At 45.4% G+C, this 23,280-nt stretch overlaps 1 protein-coding gene and 1 long non-coding RNA gene across 3 annotated transcripts in view; both read left to right on the top strand.

Moving 5' to 3' along the window:
• The first annotated feature begins 10,749 nt into the window (after positions 1-10,749).
• Myo5b (myosin VB) overlaps positions 10,750-23,280 on the top strand; it is a 281,784-nt gene continuing 269,253 nt past the window's right edge. For both annotated transcript variants that reach the window (XM_048363621.1, XM_048363620.1), the window contains exon 1: positions 10,750-11,177. In XM_048363621.1, the coding sequence (XP_048219578.1) occupies positions 11,151-11,177 (27 nt within the window). In that variant the 5' untranslated portion in view covers positions 10,750-11,150. The remainder of the gene's footprint in view (positions 11,178-23,280) is intronic.
• On the top strand, positions 16,037-22,819 carry LOC125364173. Its single transcript, XR_007213431.1, has 3 exons — positions 16,037-16,047; positions 16,419-16,421; positions 21,814-22,819. It is a non-coding gene; the product is annotated as an uncharacterized LOC125364173 (long non-coding RNA).

Raw genomic sequence — 23,280 nt, 5'->3', positions numbered from 1 at the left:
TAGCAGCACATCTTTGAAGTTTTTAGTAACCAGTGCCCTCTCAGCTGTTACAAATGCTTCAAGAAGTCAGGAGCTACATGCCTGTAATCCCAGCACTTAGGAGGCTAGTTAAAGAGAATCAGGAGTCTTAGGTGAGCCTGCGGTACATAGGAAGATTCTGTGCAAAAATAAAACAAAATAACAAAAGAATGACAGCTGGGCACTGGTATCTCAGACCCATACTCCTAGCTACTCAGGAGGCTGAGATCTGAGGATCATGGTACAAAGCCAGCCTGGGCAGAAAAGTCTGTGAGACTCTTAACGCCAACTAACCACTAGAAAACTAGAAGTGGATCTGTGAGTCAAAGTGGTAGAGTGCTAGCCTTCAACACAAGAGCTCAGAGACAGTGTTCAGGCTTTGAGTTCAAATCCTAGGACTAACAACAACTAAAACCTGAGCTAATTTGTGAAATAATAAAAAAAGAAAAAACAGATACCCACTTACACTCTTCCTTAAACATTTGATCATTTGATAAAAACTTGTTTTGAAGTTTCTACAGACTGAAAGGCTTTTTTTTTCTTCCCCAGTCCTGGGCCTTGAACTCAGGGCCTGAGCACTGTCCTTAGCTTCTTTTTGCTCAAGGCTAGCACTCTGCTACTTGAGCCACAGCACCACTTCTGGCCATTTTCTATATATGTGGTGCTGAGGAATCGAACCCAGGGCTTCATGCATGCTAGGCAAACACACTACCACTAAGCCACCTTCCCCGCCCCTTTTGTTTTGTTTTTGAAAAACAGTTTACTACTAGACTTTCTTGAGTAGAAAATATTTTACACACAATATTCTATGTGAAGAATGTAGATCTTTAAAGATGCTGAATGTGCCATTGCTTGTGTTAGCAATTGCCCAGGCTTCTGATAAGAAAAGCAACAGTTATAGATAGTTGTTTCTAGTGTGGCATAGGTGACCCACATTTATAATCATAGCTACTTAGAAGTCTGATACCTGGCGATACCTAATTCAAGGCCAGGGTAGGGAAGATCATAGCTCTATCTCCAATTAAGTACCAACAAACCAGAAGTGGAGCTGTGGCTCAATTAATAGAGCACCAGTCCTGAGCAAAACAAATTAAGACATAGAGCCCAGGCCCTGAGTTGTGGCTCCAGCCCAGGCCAAAATAAAATCAATAAAAAAATATATAGCTGGGCAAAGATTGATTGTGCCTATAATCCTATCTACTCAGGAGGCTAAGATCTAAGGATTGTGGTTCAAAGCGTGGCCTGGCTTCTAATGGCAAGCCTCAGACCTAAGCCTCCTGACAAGCAAGGATTATGGGTATGAGCCACCAGCACTGAGATAGATCTGGTATGTTTTTATTTTTCAGCTTTATTTAGATTTTATTTCATTCTTTTGTGTGTGTGTGTGTGTTTTTTTTTTTTTTTTTTGTAGTGCTGGGGACCTAACTTCGGGACATTTACCTCTGAGCCATGTAATTAACCATGCTTTGATGTATTTTTCCAGATTAGTTCAGACACTTACTAAGTCTACTTTTTAGAAACTCTTGCAAGTGATTGTTTTAGAGAGTCTTTGTGAAGATTTTCTTTCTTCCAAATTGGGACACAGAATGAAACAATTGTTGGCCAGAACATTGTCTAGGCCAGACCCTGGTAGCTCATGCCTATAATCCCAGCTACTCAGGAGGCTGAGAGCTGAGGATTGTGGTTCAAAGCCAGCTTCAGCAGGAAAGTCCTTGAGACTCTAATCTCCAATTAATCACAGGAAAAGCCAGAAGTGGCACTGTGGATTAAGAGATAAAGCATGAGCCTTGAGCAAAAGGAGCGCAGGGGCAGTGCCCAGGCCCAGAGTTCAAGTCCCAGGACCAGCAAAAAGCAAGCAAGCAAGCAAGAAAAAACAACAACAGGAAGGAAGGAAGGAAGGAAGGAAGGAAGGAAGGAAGGAAGGAAGGAAGGAAGGAAGGAAGGAAGGAAGGAAGGAGGAGGATGGGAACTTTGAATCAGTATCGTAGGACTTGAGATGGCGTGCACTTACACAGGTCCTTTCGGTGGGCGTTGTTCTCCCTGACAAAGCACGCACAAGGCACCATGGTGTCTGGGGTTTTGACCTCTGACTTTGAGATCCTGGTCTGCAGTATTTTGTGTTAGCCCCAGCTGCTCCAGGTTTATGGCCATTGTTAGGGTGACTTCTTCAAGTGGTTTCAACTTCTCTTTAAACACATAGGAAAGAGTAGGGACAAAGGCTAACTTCAAGGGGTACAGTTAAAAAAAAAAAAGCTAGGCACTGGTGGCTCACCCCCACAATCCTAGCTACTCGGGAGGTTGAGATCTGAGGCTTGCAGTTTAAAGCCAGCCTGGGCAGGAAAGTCTATGAGACTCTAAAAACCTACTCAGAAAATAGCCAGCAAAAGTGGTAGAGCACTAGCCTTGAACAAAAGAGCTCAGGGACAATGCCCAGGCCTTGAGTTCAAGTCCCACGATACACACACACACACGTTAGTGTTTTGTCCTGGTGATTGTTTCAAAAGGTGTATATATGGGGGAGGGGAGGCAAGGAGAGTTCAGAGTAGAAATAAAAAGGATGACAGAAAAAGGTTTGGAAGGTATAAACAGGTCTTGGAGAATGGAGACTAGAACATCTGCCAGGAGGATTTGTGTGAGATTAGATTGGTTGTAATTTGGAAATTGCCTAGAGGGTATCCAGAGGTCAATTCAATATGCTAATGTAAAAGTAATTTCTTTAGTCAAGGTTCTTTCTGGAATGTTCTGCCTTTGGTAGCTTGGCTTGCATCAGTTTAAATTAGATAAGTGCTTTATATGTAAGGTATATTTTTACCTAAAAACTATAGTGGTCTTTGTGTCATCAAGTCTTTTTCTTATAATTTATATGAGAGGCCTAAACTTGTGTGTTCTAGAGTGCATTATAGACGGATTTTAAAGGAAAAATAGAGGAGTGTCATGTAGGGAGGGCCCTTTGGGCAGGGGCTCAGGGCCGTCTGCCGATGCGGGCCTGCGGATCACATTTCTATTCCTTGCTAAGTTCGGGGACAAGTAGGGAGTGCCGTTATCTCAAGTAGGTCACGGGTGGGCCGTGCACAGGTGAGAGCGCACTGGACCCTGGCAGGCCTGGTACAAAGCGACTGCTGGGTTCATTAGGAGGCCGAGTGGCAGCAAATGACGAAGGGATGTCTTGTCTATTGTTAGTCTAAGCAGCTCTGAACACAGGAGACACAGGAAAATGCGGAGAGATCTTTTCCTGGCCTTTTCGGTCGGTCACATCCCCTCTTGGGCATGCGCTCTGTTGAGACGCATCCTGAGACACTGAGATTCCTCTGGCCTTCAAAGAAAAAACAAGTGGCCTTTGTAAATTCAGGCAGCCAATGGGTTATGACCTTTTATTATTTTTTAATTTTTTATTTTTGGCCAGTCCTGGGCCTTGAACTCAGGGCCTGAGCACTGTCCCTGGCTTCCTTTTGCTCAAGGCTAGCACTCTGCCACTAGAGCCACAGCACCACTTCTGGCCGTTTTCTGTATATGTGGTGCTGGGGAATCGAACCCAGTGCCTCATGTATACCAGGCAAGCTCTCTTGCCACTAGGCCATATCCCCAGCCCCAGGTTATGACCTTTTAAACGGCCACTTTATGTCACAAAGCTGTGATCTAATTATTGCTGGTGACTCCTTTCTTTTTATTTCTGTTCTATCTTTAGTTCTGTTCCCTAAGTATGTAAGCCTTCTAGGATATAAAGGTGAGGAAGACATGCACTAAAAGTAGGTGTCCTCTAAATGAATGATACCAGCCCATTACGTGGTGATGTTCCTATGTTCACACTTGTGCTTGTACTGAGAAAGCTTAGTGGGCCTAACAAAGCTGTCAGTTTTAATTAGCAGCCTAAAATGCTAGATGCAGTGGATATAAGTAGATTGTGAAGGCAATAGCTAGCCATTTAGTTTTTTGGTTTTTTTTTTACCCTGGCTGTTTGAAGTCTGCACATCTGAACCTCTGGATTTGCAGTGAGCCCCACAGAGAATGACTCTTGCAAGTAACTATTTTCTACGCTTCGCTGGTTCTAGGTAAGATCTGATTGGAAACTACTTTTACATGAATCTGTCTGTTTATATTTGGCCAAACAATATCTTAGAGGACCAGACTGGAACCTACCCTGAGCTCAGCATCGCAGCAATGAGATAAAAACCAACTGGACTCAGGGGAGGAGGGATGGTACGGAAACAGCTGGGAAACACTGTGGAGACACGTGTTAGATTCCAAATGGAGTCACTTGTGCTCTCTTTCAAATGTAACTAAAGCAGAGAGCTGAAGATGAAATGGTTCCTAAGCATGGCTACCGGATGCCCACACCTGTCTACTTCCAACTGGACAGAAACTTGTCCTCTTGCCTTTCCTTCACCCACTTCTCCAGAGAGCCAGGAACAAGCCTGATGCCTCTGACTCAAGCTTCTAACAGACAATTCTGCTCTTGGGTTTCCTTTGTTAGAATACTCACGTTTGGCCCTTGTTTGCTTAACTTGAGGACACCTGCTTCCTCTTGCCTAGAGTACATCAAACTGTAGCTGGAACCACAGATAGAGACTTCTACCTACGGGGTATGGAAATACTGAACTCAAATACAGTATTCAGATGAATGACTTCAAGAAAGTTAAATTCTGGGGTATCGCTTTATGGTAGAGCATTTGCCTAACAGGCATGAGGCCTGGGACTGTGGATGTGTGTGTGTGTGTGTGTGTGTGTGTGTTACATAGAGAATTTCTTCTGTTTGCTTTTACCCAGGTGGCTCCCTTCACCCTCACCCTGTTCTACTACGAAGCCAGGAGTGAATGGGAGTGGGAAAGTGGCATGGGCTGGGGAAGGTAACTTTCCTGTCATTTATTACACCAATGGAAAAATCTAACTTGATACAAAAGCTCACTGTGTTCCAAAAAACAGTTTCCTTGAAATCATGGAGTGTGTTCATTCTACAAGTGTCTTCTCTGTAGTACTCAAGTACCAAAATCCTCCCATCGTACCCTTCCAATTTCAGCTGGAATTACAGGTATATGAGCTTATGGGAATATAAGTGGGTTTACGTCAAATTCCAAACAAGTTTTCTAATTGATGCTCTTGTTTTTTGACATTTGACCAAGTGTCAGATGACCAGAATGGACACATTTCCAAGGGCAGCAGACATGGCATCTGTCAGCAACCAGCATTGAGGCTTTGACTCTTTCTTCTGTCTTCTACTTTCTAGAATATTCCTTTTCCCTTGCCCCCCATATGTACTTATGTAAAACATGTGACCATAAAATATTGTCAACTCAGTATGTTTATGTTATATTTGAATTAATACATTTTTCAAAAACAAACTTGGTTGTTTTTAAGTGACTTTTTTTTGGTTTTCATTTTAAAATCATGACATCCATATCATATTTAAAAATATGATTCAGATTCAACAGTTATAGTTAGTTAGATGTAGAGCCAGGCACCATTGGCTTATGCATATCATGATAGCTACTCATAAGGCTGAGATTAGAGGATCATGATTTGAAGCCAGCCAGGGCATGAAAGTCCGCATGACTTTTGTCTGTAATAAACTACCAAAAAGCCAGAAGTGGTGCTGTGGCTTAAATGGTAGAGCACTAGCCTTGAGTAAAAGAGCTCATAGACAGAGCCCAGGACCCGAGTTCAAGCCTTAGGACTGAAATTTAAAAAACAAAAAAAGCTTTTGAATCTTTACATTAGGTCATGCAATGATCCTGAGATTGTTCCTTGCTGCATTAGAAGTTTTGAATTAGCAAGAAAACTTATATATTACACAATACACATATGATTTGAAGCTAACATGGTCTCTTCAGGGACCCTAGGTTAAACACTTAGGGTGTTAGCTGAACAGACCTTGCTATTCCTTGCTCTAAGCATTATTCTAGTGAGTAATTGAACCTGAGGATGTCATAAGAACCCTTAGAATGAAATTATAGTCAGCTAGTCCGTGGTGCATGTGAGTTGGAGATGCTGGAACTCACAGCTGGTAAAGTAAGGTCATGTTTGTGGAGAATATGTGCTGTGAAATTTAGGTCAACTCTGGTTGTTAGAAGTTATTACAGTCTATATTAGCTCTTCCCTTCCTTATGCACACAGTTATCAGAAAGTGTGGGTGTTTAGAGCATACTGATTGTCTGAGAAGCAAAAAGTAAGATAATTGAAATTTTTTTTAATGTTCATAAGATTTAAACAAAATTAAAATCAATTACTTTTTGGTGAACGGCATTTTTGCAAAATAAGCATCATCGAAAATGCCTTTGGTATATATATTTGAAAATATCTTGAATGTCTGACTTTAAATACAGACAGATACATTTTCACTTCTGTTTCTCTGCTGAAAGTTGTTTAGGTAAAGTATAAGAAGAAAAGTTGGCCTTAGTGTTGCTAAAGTTAAGATGTTAATAGCATGTTAATAGATATACCTTTCTTGTATCACTTTGCCTCAATTCTCCTTACCTGTGAAAGTACAGGCTCCACCACAGGTTGCCCTAAGCAGTCCTCTGTAGTAGTGGCACACATCTCCTTTGTATATGTATAGTTAGGTCTGACTGTTCCTGGTAGAATTCATACATACCATTCTCTTAGGCTTCGAGGTCTATACCAGGAGGAATGGGCCTTGAGTCCCTTACTTCCCTGGTGCATAAACTCAATAGTTATTCAATGTGTGGACAGATGATTTAATTCATTTCACCAAGCCTTAGTGTCTCCATATCCAGTCTTAATTTGTATGGTCTGTTTCATAGCTGTTCCCTCCACTCTGGTTACTTCATTGCGGTCATTTGAGGGAGTACTAGGATTTCCCTCTCTCAAAAGGGCTGGAGTTGCATGCATAGGAACACGCATTATTGTGGGAAATTTTATGAAGTTTTCAGTCTACCCAGGGCGTTGGCTTCCATGCTTGATATCCTTCCAGCCTTTTATCAGAACTGGATTCTCCAGGTGTGTAAAGGTGAGCTCCAAACTGAAGGAGGAGGGGTTTAATCCAAAAGGCTGCACAACGCGAGAGAGCAAAGTACTAGAGAGGCCCAACACATAATCCTTTAGGCAACTTTCAGGACTTTAAAGGATCATGTGGACAATGTCTTTCCCTTTGCTGTTGGCCTGAGAAGAGCTGTCCACAAACTTTATCACTCCTATCACAGTGGTTTTCCATAAGTCCAGTCTGACTTCCATCTGGCATCCCTACTTAATTCAGTTTGGCAGTTGCCCTTCTTTGAAGAATTTGGGTGAGTTTAGACAGCCATTGAAACTATTAGATCTTTCCTTTTCTGTTTCTTCCCCACAACCCCTGGGCTGTGGCTGATCCTTGATATGCTTGTTACTTAATTGCAAGATGTGTACTCATACCTTCCCATATTTTTCTTGCTTGCTGATTTTCCCCCTTGTAATTTGTGTTTTGAAATGACTTTTATAAAACATTTGAATTTCAATAAAAATAAAATACTCTATTCAGGAAGGAAAGCAATCCTAAACTTTTTTTCTATGCAATAACAGCTGCAAGTGTTGAAGCCCATACATTGTAAATAAAACAATTTCAACACCTTGTTGCCATTTGAGTTTAAACAGTCCTTTTTAATTTGGCTTGGGCCAGTTTATTCCTGAATGGCTGTAGTGGGTTAGACACCAATTAGATAAGACAAAAATCTTTTAAAGTGATAACCTTTAGTAGTAAGAGACGAGACACTTCTAATGATATTTTCTCACATTCATACATAGATGACCTACTCGTCCACAGTAAATTTTAACTTAAGACTCATTCATAAAAAGTGAGCTCAAACTAGGTGACCATAGCTCATACTTGCAGTCCTAGCTACTCAGGAGGCTGAGATCTGAGGATGGAGGTAGGAAGCAAGCCAGGGCAGAAAAGTTCCCAAGAGACTACTATCCAATTAATCACTTAAAAACAGGAAGTGTCATTGTGGCTCAAGTGGCAGAGTAATAGCCTTGAGCACAAAGAATCTCAGGGACAGTGCATAGGCCATGAGTTCAAGCACCCAAAAAAGGTGAAGTCCAAAACTTGGCCATCATTATTTTGGAATATCTTCAGACCATTTCTCTGCATTCTCCCCAGTGCACTCTCCAGAGAATAGCTAAGGGAGCTTCCTTAGTTTTCCCTAGGCCTTGATTCTTATTCCCACTTTCAGCAGGTGTCCATGTGACTGTTCTCTTGTCCACTCAATCCCTTCCACGTTGGAGATGTTTCTGTGCATCCTTTTTGTCATCTAAACCCAACCTCGTCATCCAAGTTTCCTCACGTAACCCAAAATGGCTTCCTCCATGTCCCACATTTTGTTCTTCCACTGAGAACAAAACTAGGTTGGGACTCTGCCAATGTTCCACATGTATGATGTGTCTCAGTCAGCCATAGTTGTCTCCCCCAAATAGCCAATCACCAAGGCTGTACTAAAATAGCTTGATTTTTTCCCCCCTGCTTTGACCTATGAATGAGGTTACCTTGTTATCCAGGTGCTTGTTTGGTCCAGTTTTCCATTTTGCCCATTAACAACCGATTTCCACTCTGTTTTCAGACCCAAAGGAGCCCAGTTTTAGCTCAACCTGGGTGTAAGACCCATCTCTTATAAGAAGGGCCTCCCTAAGGTTTCATCTAGTGACATGAAAGATTGCAGACAAATCCCCAAATTGTTGGAAATGTCTTGTTATATTGAGGTCTCACATAGTAAGGTGACCAACTGGAAAGGAATTCGGCAATGTGAAGTCACTTCTGTAGAAGGGCATGCTACTTTCAACAAGCCAAGTAAACTTGTGTCCAGGTTTTATCTTTAGTGCACCACTGTCCTTTGTTCTGATTGGTCTGACTGAGGTTCTCAATCTTGTGTGGCTGGCTAACTTGAAAGGAGTTAAAAAGTTAATGACTAAAACCAGGACAACCATGGCTAACAATTAAAAAAAACTTTTGCTTAGTTGGTTTTCTACCATTTGAGCTAGGCTTCCAGCCTTTAGACAAGTGTTATTTTTTTTTTTTCCTGTTGGTCATGGAGCTTACCTGTGCCCTGTCCCTGAGCTATTCAGCTCAAGGCTAGTGCTCTACCACTTGAGCCACACTACCACTTCTGTTGCTTTTTAATAGAAGGATATATCTTAACTGAACTAACTTTTGTAAGATAGTAGCTACCCTTAAAATGGCAGTGCTTGTGTGAAGCAACCACTGACAGTAAAGCTTGTAACTTCTCCATTTTGAAATAAAATGAGAATTGTGTAAAAAAAAAAAAGTTTTGCTGGCTGTTGATGTCTCACTCTTGTAATCTTAGCTACTTAGGAGGCCTTGAGTTATTTGGAGTGTGGTTCAAAGAGAGCCCAGGTAGGAATGTCAGTGAGACCCTTATCTGTAATTAATCACTAGATAACTGTTAGTGGCCTTATGGCTGAAAGTGGAAGAGAGATAGCCCTGAGTCAAAAAGCTCTGGGACAGCACCCAGGCCTTGAGTCCAATTCCCACAACTGACAAAACAACAATAACAAACATTTGTTCAATGTTAAGAACTGAAACACTCTCAGGAATGCTAGGCAAAGAACTCTACTACTGAGCCTTGCACACAGAGATTTTGAAGGAGAGAGAGAATTAAAAAGGGAATCATTTTCCTTTTGCTCTTGGCAATGATGTGCATAGTTTCATAGATCTACTAAGAGTTGCCTGAGCTTTAGTCACTGCATTTGTGAACCCTGCATGTACCATTCTTTGTAATGTCAGAGGAGCTGAAAAAGTCACATTCTAGGCGCCCAGCTTTCAACTATACGTTAGAGTTCCCCAGGAAAGAAACCTCTTCCTTGGCGGCTGGAAATTCCCCAAGGTGATCCTTATTATTGAGGTAGCTATGTAAAGCACTACACCGGCGGCGAGTTACAATGAGGGGTTTTGCATTTCAGTAGGAAGGTTTTAAATGCGACGCACCTGAGAAACACCTTTTGCTGCTTGAAAACATTTCTTCTTTTTGCGCTCAGGGTCTTGCTATCTCCTCCAAATAGAGCTTGTTCGTTTCCTTTCTTGGCTTACGTTTTGCTGGAAGTTGGATAGGAACCCAAGTCGTAGACAGCCAAGCGCCGCGGGCAGGAAGACCAGGGGCCAACGAGGCCCGGGAGCTGCCGCAGAGCCGAGCGTGCGCTGGTCCCAGCGCCCGGAGGAGCGTGAGGCTTCCCCCGAAGAGCCGTGGACCCCGGCGGGGCGGGGCGGGAGCCTCCTTGGAACTGTTGGAGAGGCTCGTAGTGAACCCCTCTTCCGATCGGAAAACTCCCTGCAGCGCGGGGCGCTCCGTGTGAAGAGGGTCTGGCGTGCCTCCATAGGGAGGTGTGGCACAATTGGATTTGACTAGTGCGTGGAAACGATGATGACTCTAGTCACATGGCTTTGAGGGGGGAAATGCACGGGCCTTACACTCACAAATCGTTCCCACTTTGAAAAAAGATTTTTTTTTTTAATGTTCTTCCCTTTTCCTTTCCTGCCCCCTGTCCGTGGCCTCGCCACCCCCTCGCGCAGCCTCGGTGGGGCACCCCCCGCCCCCCCCCCCCCCCCCCCGTGGAACAGGCTCATGAGGCGGCAGGTGCAGACGCCCCGAGCGCACCTGCGCCCGCGTGCGCCCGGCGTCCAGCAGGGGGCGGCCCGTGCCAGCTCCCCGGGCGCCACTCCTCGCCGGCCCCGCCCCCGGCCCGAGGACCCAGGGGCGGCGGGGGCGCAGGGGCGGCCCGCGGGGACGCGCCCGTCCTCCCCGCTGCGCTGCCGGCCTCGCGCTCCCGCGGGCGCCCGCACCCCCTCTCCCTACCTGGGCGGGGAGCGGCGTCGCCCGGCCTCCTCCCCAGCTCGCTCGCAACTCCTGCTGGGCCGCGGCTACGCCGCCGCCGCCGCCGCGGGAGTAAAGGTCGCGCGCGCCGAGATCCAGCCGGCTGCGGCGTCTTCAGGAAGCTCGCGGGGCAGAGTGTGGGCAAAAGGGGAAAAGACCGAGCGAAACTCTCGGCCCGTCCAGGAAGATGGCGCCAGGCAGGCGGGCCGTGGACTGAGAGCCGCCGGGGCAGCGAGGAGCCGGGACACGCTGTCCCGCCCACCCGGACACCAGCGAGGGACACCGGGCCGGCGCGGCGTCCCGGGCTCCGGCCCGGCTCGCGCCGTCATGTCGGTCAGCGAGCTCTACAGCCAGGTGAGTGCGGGCGGGGTGCGTGGCCTCGCGGGCACAGGTGAGGCGCGCGCCGGGCCACCTTCTCCCGCAGTCCCCTGACGGGGAAGGGGAATGGGAGACTCCCGCGGGCCTCGCCTTTATCTCCAACCTGGGCGCCCCCAACTTCGGGGGTGGAGAAAGTTTGGCTGTTTTGGGGGGCGGGGGGAGCGCCCCGTGCGGACTGGCGACCCCGCAGCATCCCCGGGCGCCGCCGCGTCTCTGCCCCCTTCCAAGTCCCCGGTCCTCGGCCTGGGTTCCAGCCGAGTTCCCTGAACCTCGGGGGCGGCTCCGCCGGCTGGGAGCCTAGCGCAGGGGATCAGCCCCTATCGGGGCACCCCGCCCCAGGAGTCCGGCTCCGGGCGCCCCTCGGGCTTCCTTTGCTGCTGCTGCGCAGCAACTCGCGGAAAACTTGAACTTGGCGGTGGAGAGGGGAAAGGAGATGCTGGTGGGACTTCTGGAGACCCCCCTCCCCCCCAAGGAAGGGCATCCTCGTTTTCTGAGGGTTGTCAGTGTGAGGGGGGAGCCGTCTGGATGGGTGCCAAGCTATGCCATCCATTGCGGGGAGGGGGTTGGAGTCACGGTGAATCATGGGTTGGGGTGTGGATTTCCAGAATGTCTTCAAGGTCAGAATGGGCATGCGGAGGACAGCCACCTCGGAAGTCAGAGTTGGGTGGCCCGGGGCGCTTTCGCGGGGGTTTCCGTGGCAGGTGCAGTGGTTAAAGTTCGGGAGCAGCCGCCGCTTCCGCGAGCGCGCACCCCGGCGCCGCAGCCTTCCTTCGGGTCCCCTGTGATTTCAGCCTGTTGCTAAGGGTGAGGTGAGCCGGGAAGGAGGGACCTTGAACCGCCTGCCCCTGGCGTCTTCGCAAACAAGTTTGAAATACGCAGCGGCCTGGGTTCCCGTCCGTCCACAGTGCCTGGTGCGCGCGTGTCCGTGTTGAGGGCCGTGCGCGCCGGGTCCGCGCACCGCGTGGGTGGCCGAGCCGTTCCTGAGACTCCGGCTGGGCCAGCAGATCCAGGCAGGCCGGGTGGAAGAGCTACTTCCGCATCCTCACCGGGCGGCTGTGCGCACCTGTCCAGCGCGTAGGGCGGGGTGGGGGAGGGCGCCCCTCAGCACATCGGACTCCCCAATTATTCTTCCTCTGAAACTTAAATATCGTTTCCTTCCCCTGGTGGGGGCGAGGCTCATAAGGGTTTGGCGCGTGGAGTGTCACCTGGCTGGGGGCGGGGCCTCCGTTGCTTGGGATTCGCACCGCCTGCGCTTTGCTTCCTCCCTTCCACCCTCATCCCTTGCTGGTATTGTTGTTGTTGTTGTTACAGATGGGCACCACCTTGCGGGAGAAGGTGCCAGCCAGGGCATGGATTCTGGCAGTGCTGATTTGGGGACCTCTCATTCTCTCTTTGCCTATGGGGCTTTGGGGAGAAGTCTGTAGAAAGTCAGGCTTTCAGTTCCTCACTGGAGTGTGGAAACCAGTGAGGCCGGGGAAAATCCACCCGAACCAGTGTTCAGAGCTGCAACTGTGTTCTGTGAAAGTGCATGGCAATGCACCTGTATTCTAAGGAAGATGAATGACCCAACTAAATACAGGTGCAGCGCATCACGGAGTACTTTCGCAAACAGCACTTAACTGCTGTATTGTATAAAGCTATTGAACGCAGCATTTTGCTTTTTGTTCTCTGGCTGGGCTGAGCATGGAACCCAGGGGCTTGCACGTACTAGGCAAGTGCTCTACTACAGATCCCATCCCCAGCCTGCTGCTGCTGCTTTGAAAAACAAAAATGCTTTTATTGGATTGCATATGTATAACATATTTATATATTTAAATTAGTGATGCAGGGACTCTGGACATCCCGTTTGCTAGGCAGTGCCTTTAACACTTGAGCTATGTCCTCAACTCCTTTTGCTTTATTTTTCTGATAGAGTCGTATGTGTGTCTTGTGTGTGTGTCTGTGTGTCTGTGTGTCTGTCTGTCTGTCTGTCTCTGTCTAGGTGCTGGGCTCAGACAGTGATTCTCTTACCTATGCATCCCAGTAGAAGGAACTACGTATGAAATCCACTATGGCCAACTTGCTGGTTGAAATAGAGTCTAACTTTTAAACCTGGCTGGCCTCTAGCCATGATCCTCGGAATCTCAATCTCCCTTGGAGCTTGAGTTGGAGCCATGTGCCACCACGTCTAGCCTCCATTGTATTGGTTTTAGAGACAGAACATTTCCAGGGGAAACTGCTCATGTTTTAGTTAGAAGTAACTATATTGCATGTCCGTGTACTCAGCAGCAACTTAGTGGGAGTCTGAACTCAAGGGGTTGCAGTGTATCTTTTCTTTCATTATGGACTGATGGGAAACCTTGGGGGAACAGAAAAAGTTATTAGACACACAAGATTTTTTTTTTTAAAGATCTTTGTTGGTGCAAGAGTTTGACATAATTAAACCAGAAGGAATAGCATATACTTCCTCCGTAGGGCTAGTGGACTCTGCCACACCTTGCTGAAGGGTTTCTAGTTCATTATTTTTAGGGGTTTGAATCTGTACCGTCCTAGAACTTGGCAGTGGCTTAGCAGGACCTTCTAGTTCTGTGTGGAGAGAGATCAACACACTTGCTCCTTGCTCCAAGAAACAGTTGCGCTGTTTCCTGACCATTCTAACCCAGCTTGCTGGGCCAGATTCTCAAGTGTGCTGATGAATCATAAATTACACAGAGAAATTGTGCTTGCCACCCAGATTTACTTTGTTTCTTAGAGATGATTAGCTTATTTTCCTGTTCCTTTTTATTTTTAACCTGTAGGGTGGGCTTTCCTAATGAACCCTGGGTCCAGACACACACTGTAATGTATTATTCATGGTAGAAATAGTTAACCATTATGCAAACAGATTTTTTTAAGTGTTTGGGAGTGGAAAATTTGGACCTCTTGAATCATTCTTGTTGCTTTAGTGATGTCATTGGAAGACATTATTAATCAGAATATGAAACATATAAGGGATTAAGCCTGTAAATATTACACAGTTTGAGTGAGACTTTGGTATGCTGGTGTACTCCTAGCCAAGAAAAGATTTTTCTTCATCTAATTTGCTGTTACAATTTTTTCTCCTCTATTGCAGCCTCATATGCTATGTCGCTGTTTTGGGCTGGAGGGATGGATTTTTGTCATGGGCACAAGGCCCTTCCCATTGACAAAGATAGTCCTTTTCTAGGAGATGCAGCACCTCACTTTAGATAAATTGCTTTTTATTCTTTTGTCAGTGGTGAGGATTGCACCCAGGGCTTTGTATATTTTGGGCAAATGCTCTATCACTTGAGCTACATCCCCAGGTGTTTTGTTTTATTTTATTTTTGAGACTCAATTTTCCCACAACCTTTGCCCAGGCTGGCCTCAAACTCATGATCTTTTCTCCTATGTCTCCACCTGGGATTACAGGTGAACACCAGCAGGCCTGGTAAGAAATTGCTTTCTTTGTAGTGAAGGTGGAGAAAGACAACTTTCAGGGTGATGTCAAGGTGAATCACCCTCACTTGCTGTCACAGAAGGTGGAGTTGACTGTGGGCTCTGTTGTCACACAAGGTATAGATGTGGCAAGTGTCAGTATTTGACTCCAACCACCAGAAAAGACAGTGAGCTTGATTTGTACAGGTTCCAGGAAAACATACAAGCATGAGCTGGCACGGTGAATATGATTTGATTTTGATGACTGCAGAAAATAGTCTGATTTAAAAATATACATCGCCTTTCCTTTAGAGAGAATAATAGGTTCTTCTGGATGAAAAATTTACATATTGCTTTTTAAAATGCCACATTCAGGATATACCTTTGATTCTAGTCAGCAGGGTGACTGGGAAGTTCTTAGACTTAAACTAGTGCCTTCAAATAGTTCTTATTTTTCCACTTGGCTTTTAATTAACAGCTAGCATGTGAGCAGAGATTTTTCATTTTTTGTGTGTTGGTTGGTGGTGGTACTGGTGCTGGGGTTGGATCCCAGGGCCTTATGCATACCAGGCCACACCCTAGCCGTGCATTTCTGAGTGCTACTAGGACGTCACTTCACTGGCCAACACACTCTGTGTCTGGCAGCTTCAGAGCCAGGAGTCTTAGAGCACTGGTGTGTGTGCCAATCCTTTGACAAAAGACAGGTGTCCTCTGCCTTTCCCTTACCTGTGCACCAGATAAGCAGGTTTTTCTCAAGTAGCAGTCCCTAAGGCAGCCAGAGCCCTGTTTCCTCTTCCCCCATCTCACTGGGAGTGACTGATGATCTTTTACTGTTGGCCTCTGAGATGCTCTTTCCAACCAGTAGTGTTGGTGTTAAAGCCCTGAGGATTTGAAGGGCTGTGGTAGGAGATGCTGTTAATGTGGCCCTCTCCTCCTCTCCATCCTCTCTCAATAGCCTGCTTCTGTGTCACTTGACCAACACTTCCTGCAGTCGTGTGCCTCTGTGCACAGGGAGGCCTGAGAACTTGCATCCTGTTCAGGGAAGCTGTCCCCAAATGGTGGCTGTGTAACAACCTTAGCTTCTTCTTCCCCACTTGGTTGTGGGACAGCTCCAAAGCATGGCCTGTATTGATTCCAGAAGTCTTTTGCAGGGATGAGCTGGAGTTACTTTACTTGGGGATTTTTTTCAGGGTCACACCCTTGCTTTACATTCCTTTTGTCCTGTCCTATGTCTCTTCCAGTCATTCCTGGGAACAGTGCCTAAACAATGTCTTGGGCAGGCATTCTCATCTCAGGATCTGATTCCAGGAACCTGAATGAACCTATAAGTCATATGGCTTGGCAGAGCAGGGCATAAGGAAGCTCAAGGACTGTGGCCCTGTGGGTTCCCAGACACCACAGTCTACTGCGAATGTTGCTTTCTTCCTCCCAAGTCTTCTCTGAATACCTTACCTTTCCTTTGTGCTCCTTTGGGCCCTTCTTCATCCTGATGGTAACCATTAGGATTCCAATTTGCACAAAGTTGTCACCAGTTTTCGTGGCACATCCTGACTGCCAGTACTTGCGTCCACGAGTAGGCTTTTGCCCTGCTTTGCCTTCCCCTGGGTAGTTTAGGTGACATTTCATCTCCCTGGCTGGCTGTCAGGAGCACAGAGGCCATTAGCAAACATTTGTGGTGCTCCCAGTGGGTTTAGTGATAAAACCTAAACATACAAAGTCAACTAACAATGCAGGATTCTCTGTGTGTCAGGAGAGGAGAGGGGTACTAGGAGTTACAGGCTCTCTGTGGGTTTATTTCTGGAGGGAGTCAGTAGAGGGCAGGCTTCCCTCAGGGCAATAGGACATGATTGGTCCTTGAAGAACCAATGGGATTTGAATCTGGGAAGTGGCTGGGAAGAATTGTGTCAGAAGAGGATATGGGAGACTGTGTAATGTGTGGGAACAGGGCTATGATCTAGGCATATTTTGGGCCTAGTAATAACACTATTTTTTAAAACTATTTTGAAGTAATTTTAGACTTCCAGAAGCGCTACCAAAATAGCACACTTCATTGTGCATTCCCCAGCTTTCTCTAACGTTAGCACTTCATATACCCAAAGTGCAGTGAGCGAAACTAGGAAATGAATGTTCACATGATACTACAGGATATGTATGGACCTTACTGCAATGTCACTAGCTTTTCCATTCATAGCCTTTTTTCTGGGCCAAGATTCCATTTAGGATCCCCTAGTGCCCTTTAGCAATCAGCAGACACGTTCTCAGTCTTGATTTCTAGACCTGAAGCACTGGGGAGCTGCCCTCTCTGTGGGAGGAGTGTGGATGTAGGTTCAATGACCTGATGGAACCCACATGAAATGTCCATACTCCACGTGTTGTGTCCGGCACACCGTGTGAGCCTGGTAACTGCTGGCTGGTGGCTGGTTTGGGCGCTGGAGGCTTTCCTCTCGCCTCTCCTCAGCATGGGCAGTGATGGCCAGGGCCTTGATGAGAGATGACGGAAGGGTCGCTGTGCACACACCACTGCCAGAGCAGCAGACGACCCGGGATCTGCACGCACTTCCTCCCCGGCAGGAGCAGAAACACTTGGAAAAGAAAGTGGTAAATGTAAGCATTACTTTCTGCTCTCTTATTATCACTTAGAAGCAAAATGTAAAAGCATTTTTTTAACCATGCTCCTTTTTCCTCTTAATACAAATGATTATTGAAGCAATTCATACACTACCAGAAAGACAAAGGCTCTTTGTCCCAGTCTCAGAAACCTCTCCCATGAGCGTCAGCCTGTTCTCTGGGCCAGTGCTGTCCAGTGCTGTCACACTGCAAGGCCGCCAAGCCCCTGAGAGCCCGGCTGTAAGTAGAAAGTACCAGAAGGCTTACTAAGGAAAGTGAATGTAAATATCTCTTTTAATTCACCAATCATATCTTGATATTGTATAAATTGGGCTAAACCATTTTACCCAACTTTCCTCTTAAACATTTTTAAGGTGTTAATAGAAAATGTAATGCTACATATGTGCCTTATATTTGTGGTTTGTATTTTACTTATTTTTATTTTGGGGTACACTGTTTTGCCAGGTAGCCCAGGCTGCCCTTAAATTCACAATCTTCCCACCCCAGCTTCCTGTGTGACGGTGTGATGTGTATCACCACATCTGGGTTCTAGTTCTTTGTTGAGTTTGACAGTATTGGGGATGACAGATTGAGCATGACAGTCAAGTGCTGGGCCACTGGGCCATATCTGCTGCACCGTGCTTTGCAGTTTATTTCTATTGAGTTAAGCTGCTTTGGACTTATAGACAATGTGTATTTTAAGAAGATTGGGATCCTGTACTCCCTTTTCTGAATCTATCTGTAGATACCTTCCCCTTCCCCCCACCCCCGGTGACATAGAAAGACAATTTTATCTTTTTTTTTTTTTTAAACACTGATCCTTGGGCTTGAACTCAGGGCCTGGGTGCTGTCTCTGAGCTTTTTTGCTTGAGGCTAGCACTCTAGCACTTAAGCCACAGCTCCACTTCTGACTTCTTAGTGGTTAATTGGAAATAAAGAGTTCACCGATTTTTTTGCCTGGGCTGACTTTGAACTGTGATTCTCACATCTCACCCTCCTGAGTAGCTAGGATAACAAGTGTGAGCCATCAGCACCAGGCCAATTTTACCATTTTGTTGTCTGTATGACATGTGACGTGACGTTTGTTTTTAAACCATTCTCATTTTGTTGAGCATTTAAGTTGGTTTCAATTTCTTGGTATTGTAGAGGAAATGCTGCAGAACTGTATGTAGCCTTAGTTTATTGTTTTGCTGTGGATATTTTTGACCTTTTTGCCCAGTCTGACCTCTAGACTGTTCCCTTGCTCCCGTAGCTAGAATGACAGGTGTGCATGTGTCTACACCTTGAATGCTAGGGACTCCTTTTTCCTTGCTACATTTAGGCTCTTGAAGTTGTGAATCTCTTTGAACTATCTGGCCTAAGGAAATTGATCAGATTCTTTTAGAGGCCCTTTTTGGGGGGGCGGGGATGATACCTGCATTTGAAATCAGAGCTTCCGTCTTGCTGGACAGGTGTTCTACCTCTGCGCTATACCCCTAGTCCTGGAATAGTCTTAAGAATCACCAAGATGCCCACAGGGTTGGTGTGTTGATGGCAAAGAAATCCAAAGCAGCAGATGGCCTAAAGAAAGTACTGCAGGATAGACCATCTGCCTTCTTTTATCCATAACTGGTTCACTCCTCCTCTGATATGGGTGGGATTTCCTGGACTGCCAAGGAAGGAGGGGGCAATGATAGGTAAACAGCACTTAGATAGAAAGGACCCTGCACATTTCAGCATCCTTTAAGCACACATGGTGTTCCAGAGCCTCCATCAAGGGAAATAACCTTGTGGAAGGCAGCAAAGCAGTGAGCAGAAGCCTCGCCAAGGTGTCAGGTAGCTTTGAACTCCCAATGTCAGTCCACTTGGAGATGGGGACACGAGTGCTCATATCACTGTGGCTTGAGTAGTAGTGCAGGGGCCCACCCTGAAAAGGGAATGATTTGCCCAAGTGTTTTTGCTCTTGTAGGACTCAAATGCAGTATGGCCTAAAGTCCCGAGAGGAGTAAGAACATCTAGATGCCTTCAGCATTCAGCTAAAAGACTCAAGAAGCACAAGTCCTCAGGGATGGAGACCAGCTTACAAGCAAGGATAGAAAGGACACTGGGCAGTAGATTGCTGTTTCCATTCGCAGTGGGACTTGATTCCTGGGTGTCTTGGGGAAGTTGAGAGGAGAAAGCATTGGGAATGACAAGTTGCCCCAGGAAATGATCAATTGTACTAGATTTCACAGTCTATACTTTGCATGTCCTAGTCATTCATTCCCAACAGATTCAACTTCCTTTTCCTAACTTCCCACCTAGATCTTAGCACAGATCCACAGCCCAGTGACATGTTCATAGGAAGTATTACCGTCCTTCCTGTGGTGCCCTGTTTAGGTGTCATTGGAGAACATATACCGAATAGTAACATTTTTGCAAATTTCTAAGACAAGATGAACAGTATTGTTCATGATAAAACTATGACAAAATTGTGATGAAAACTTAGGAACAAGGGAAAAAGAATCTAACATATCTAGGAACTTGTGGCATCGTGGATTCAGAGTCAGGGACAGTACTATTAACCATCTAATATTTTGGATGCCGTGTTCACAGATACCTGTTTTGTTACTCTGCACCATCATAGGCGATGTTGCTGAGAATAGAATGAGCAACGAGGCAAAATAAAGTTACAAAATCAAATTGAAAGCTTTTGAGATCACAGTTGCAGTTGATGATTGAATGTCTGGATTTGAAGAATTATTCTCATTGAAAACCTAGGTTGGAAATGCCCATGCTCTGCGTAAGTCTCAAAATGGGTTTGGCATACAATAGGCACTCAACAAATGTCATTGACTTGATTTAAATCTCACTCCCTACCTCCCCCCATTTCCAGGCCCCTCCTTCTTCAACTAGGACCCAACTTTACTGTAATATTCTCCTGTGACTTTTGAGGGCCTATTGGTTTAAAGGCCCAGTGGAAAGACGATCTATTTCCTCTGGTACTTGTGGAAGTCCATGGAACAGGGGCCTTGTCAAGAGATAATTACACATGTTTTTCTTTTTTATTGCATACCTCTAAGGCTCAGCACATGGTATGAATGTGGAATTACAGCAGAGTAACATTGGGGGATGTGAAAACTAATAAAGCAATCTATGTGTTTGAATATCCCAGTGTTACATGCAATTTTGATCATATATGTGTATATTTTTTCCTTCATTTTTGCTTTTGGTGATACTGGGTTACTCAAGATTTTGAGCCTGCTTACTCTGCTGGCACTTTACCACTTGAATCAGAACTCCAGACTGGCTTTTTGCTGGTGTCTTCAATGGTGGAGGCTCACTGACTTTTCTACCTGGTGTAGTTTCTTGGCCATCTGAATCCTTAGGATTTTTGGCTCCTGAGTAGCTGGGATTACAGATGTGAGACACGGGTGCCCGACATTTTAATTGCAGCTCTGATTCACTTTCTGCAAACAAATCATGGTAAATGTCTTCATTTTTAAATCACTGAAATTGTGTGTGTGTGTGTGTGTGTGTGTGTGTGTGTGTGTGTATTTGTGTGTTTTAGGGCCTTGTAGATAAGCACTCTACCATTGAGCCATACTAACCTCTGTGGGATTTATTTTTAACATTTATTTTTGTGTTTTAAGAATAATTCTACCGCACGCGCAAGTGTGTGTGTGTGTATGTGTATGTATGTGTATGTATGTATGTGTGTGGGGGTGGTAGGAGGTGGTGCATGTGTGAACACCCATGCTGAGGCCTGAACTCTGAGCTTTGTGATCTCAGCTTTTTTTTCTCCCAGCTAGCACTTTAGCACTTTACCCATCTGGTCAACTATATCTATATCTGTGTCTATGTCTCTGTATATTTCTGTCTTTAACTTTTCCAAGGTTATCACTTATGTGAAAAGTATCATTTGTTACTTCCCTGGTTACCTCACAAGGTCTTAGTCTTATCCAGAATCATGGGTATTTGCCTGGTGTGGGTAGGAACAAATGTAAATCTCCATTTTTTACATTGATTGAGTAGAGCAAACGTGGATTTTAGAGGCACCACAGAGAAAATCAGGGGAGAAAAAGTAGCAACTGGGTCAGTTTTCAGACATCCACAGGAAAATGTGGTATTCATCTTAGTTTTCATCAGAGTGCCTTTTATATTTATCACTTGAACTACACACAGAGAGCATCTTCCTGCTGCCTGGGTTCGAGTCTGGGAGATGGGAGGAAGAACCCCTCCCCCCAAGTAGTCTTTTGACCTTGGGCTCTTCCAGTGGTTCTCTTACCATGTAAGCATTAGGGACTATTAGTACATTGGAAGGAGATAAATTGCTTTACCACTTTTCATCAGATTTAATTACTTCTTCAGTTTGCCTGTGTTCCTTAATGAGGGCTAATAATGTTTATTTGTAAAATAAGGAAAATAGGTGTCTCCTTCCCCAGACACTGATGTTTCCTAGCTATCAAGCTGTTTGCTCTTTTAATTGGCGTTACTTTATTGTGTGTCTGTGCATGATGGAGACACTCCTGATACACTACAATGGTGGCAGTGCTTTTAAGATGTGCTGTTTGTGACCAACGTGCCCGATGGTTCACCTCGGAGTGAATGGCTTCTCTCGGGCGGCTGGGAGGGCAGAGGGATGGGGAGGTTGCAGCTTTCCAACGCCTCTTCTGAAGTGGCCTTCCAGTCTGATGCATTCTTGTGGTCCAGCTCTCCAGTGGCAATATCATTATGCTTGGAAGACAGACTTTCTGTTCAGAAAGGGCCTAAGGTCATTAAAAAACTGGGACTAGTGGAGTAAGGCACAGGTTTACTGACCTAACGGCTTCTATAGACAACGTGTGATTTGCAAGTGTGGATGCTAGTTTTGTGATCTTAACTACTGCTCATCCTCTGGAGTTAAAGTTGAGCTCTGAACTTTCTCAATGGCCAATATACGCAAAGCCTTGGAGGCCGTCAGGGAAATACTCTAAATGACGCATCTCTGGCTCACTGAGCTAAAAATTTTAAGACACATAGAATTTTATTGTTACATTGACTTGCAGTCCATTTAAATTTTATATATGTTAAGCAGTTAACTTCATACATGGATATGTGATTGCCTCATATTAAGACTTGTACAATAGCAAGAAAAAATACCTATTGATTTAAAAATCATGGAAAACGTGTCCACCTACTTCCCTAAAATGTTCCTTTGAAAGATGGAAGGGTACATTGTACTTCCACTGTGGCAGAAAGGATGTTAGGTACCAAGTATAAGTGGAGGTACGATATGAAAAGAGGGTGCAGAGCAACATTTTTTCATGGCGGCCAGTAGGTAGGAGGCACCCAAGTATCTATCATAAGGCTAGATGGATTGACAAGATGGAATATGTCTTTCCAGTAGAATATTCAGCCTTAAAAGAAATGAATTTCTGACATTAGCTGCAAACACAAGTGCATTTTGCTAAGTGAAATAAGCCAGTTTGAAAGAGATAAATCATCTAGAGTAGTCAAAATCATGAAGCCAAACAGGAGCCAGACGGGAGTCAACAGTTGATATTTAATGGGCTCAGAGTTTCGGTATTGCAGGATGAAAAGCATGACATGCATGTTGGAGATGTTTCCACCACTATGTGAATGCCACTGAATGGGAGGCTTAAAATGCTTATGGTGTTGTGTTGTCGTATATATTTTCCCATGATTAAAGAAATATCTTATAGCAATTAAGAATATAATCTTTTTTGAGGGGTGTATGCGTGTCAGTGTAGGGCTTGAACTCAGGGCCTCACAGTCTTGCTTCACTTTTCTCTGTTCAAGGCTGGTGCTCTACTTCTTGAGCCCCACATTTTTGCTGATAAGAGGTAAGCATCTCTTGGATTTCTCTGCTTTGACTGACTTTGAACCACGATCCTCAGTTCTCAGCCTCCTGAACAGCCAGGATTACAGCCACTGGCTCAGAATATTATTTTCCGTGGCCTACACTTCCCTGCTCTGTAATCTTAGCCCTACCCTCAAGGCTTCCGTTAGCTCGAAGGCAAGAATAAAAATGGATATGCCTCCCAGAGGTTTGTTGATGACCTGGAATGAGATAACAGGAGCCAACTTAGCTGGTGAT

Source organism: Perognathus longimembris, chromosome 15 (genome assembly GCF_023159225.1).
Source record: "Perognathus longimembris pacificus isolate PPM17 chromosome 15, ASM2315922v1, whole genome shotgun sequence".
NCBI classification, from domain to species: domain Eukaryota; kingdom Metazoa; phylum Chordata; class Mammalia; order Rodentia; family Heteromyidae; genus Perognathus; species Perognathus longimembris.
Note: the sequence above shows the minus strand (reverse complement) of the source record. Positions and strands in the feature narration are given on the sequence as shown.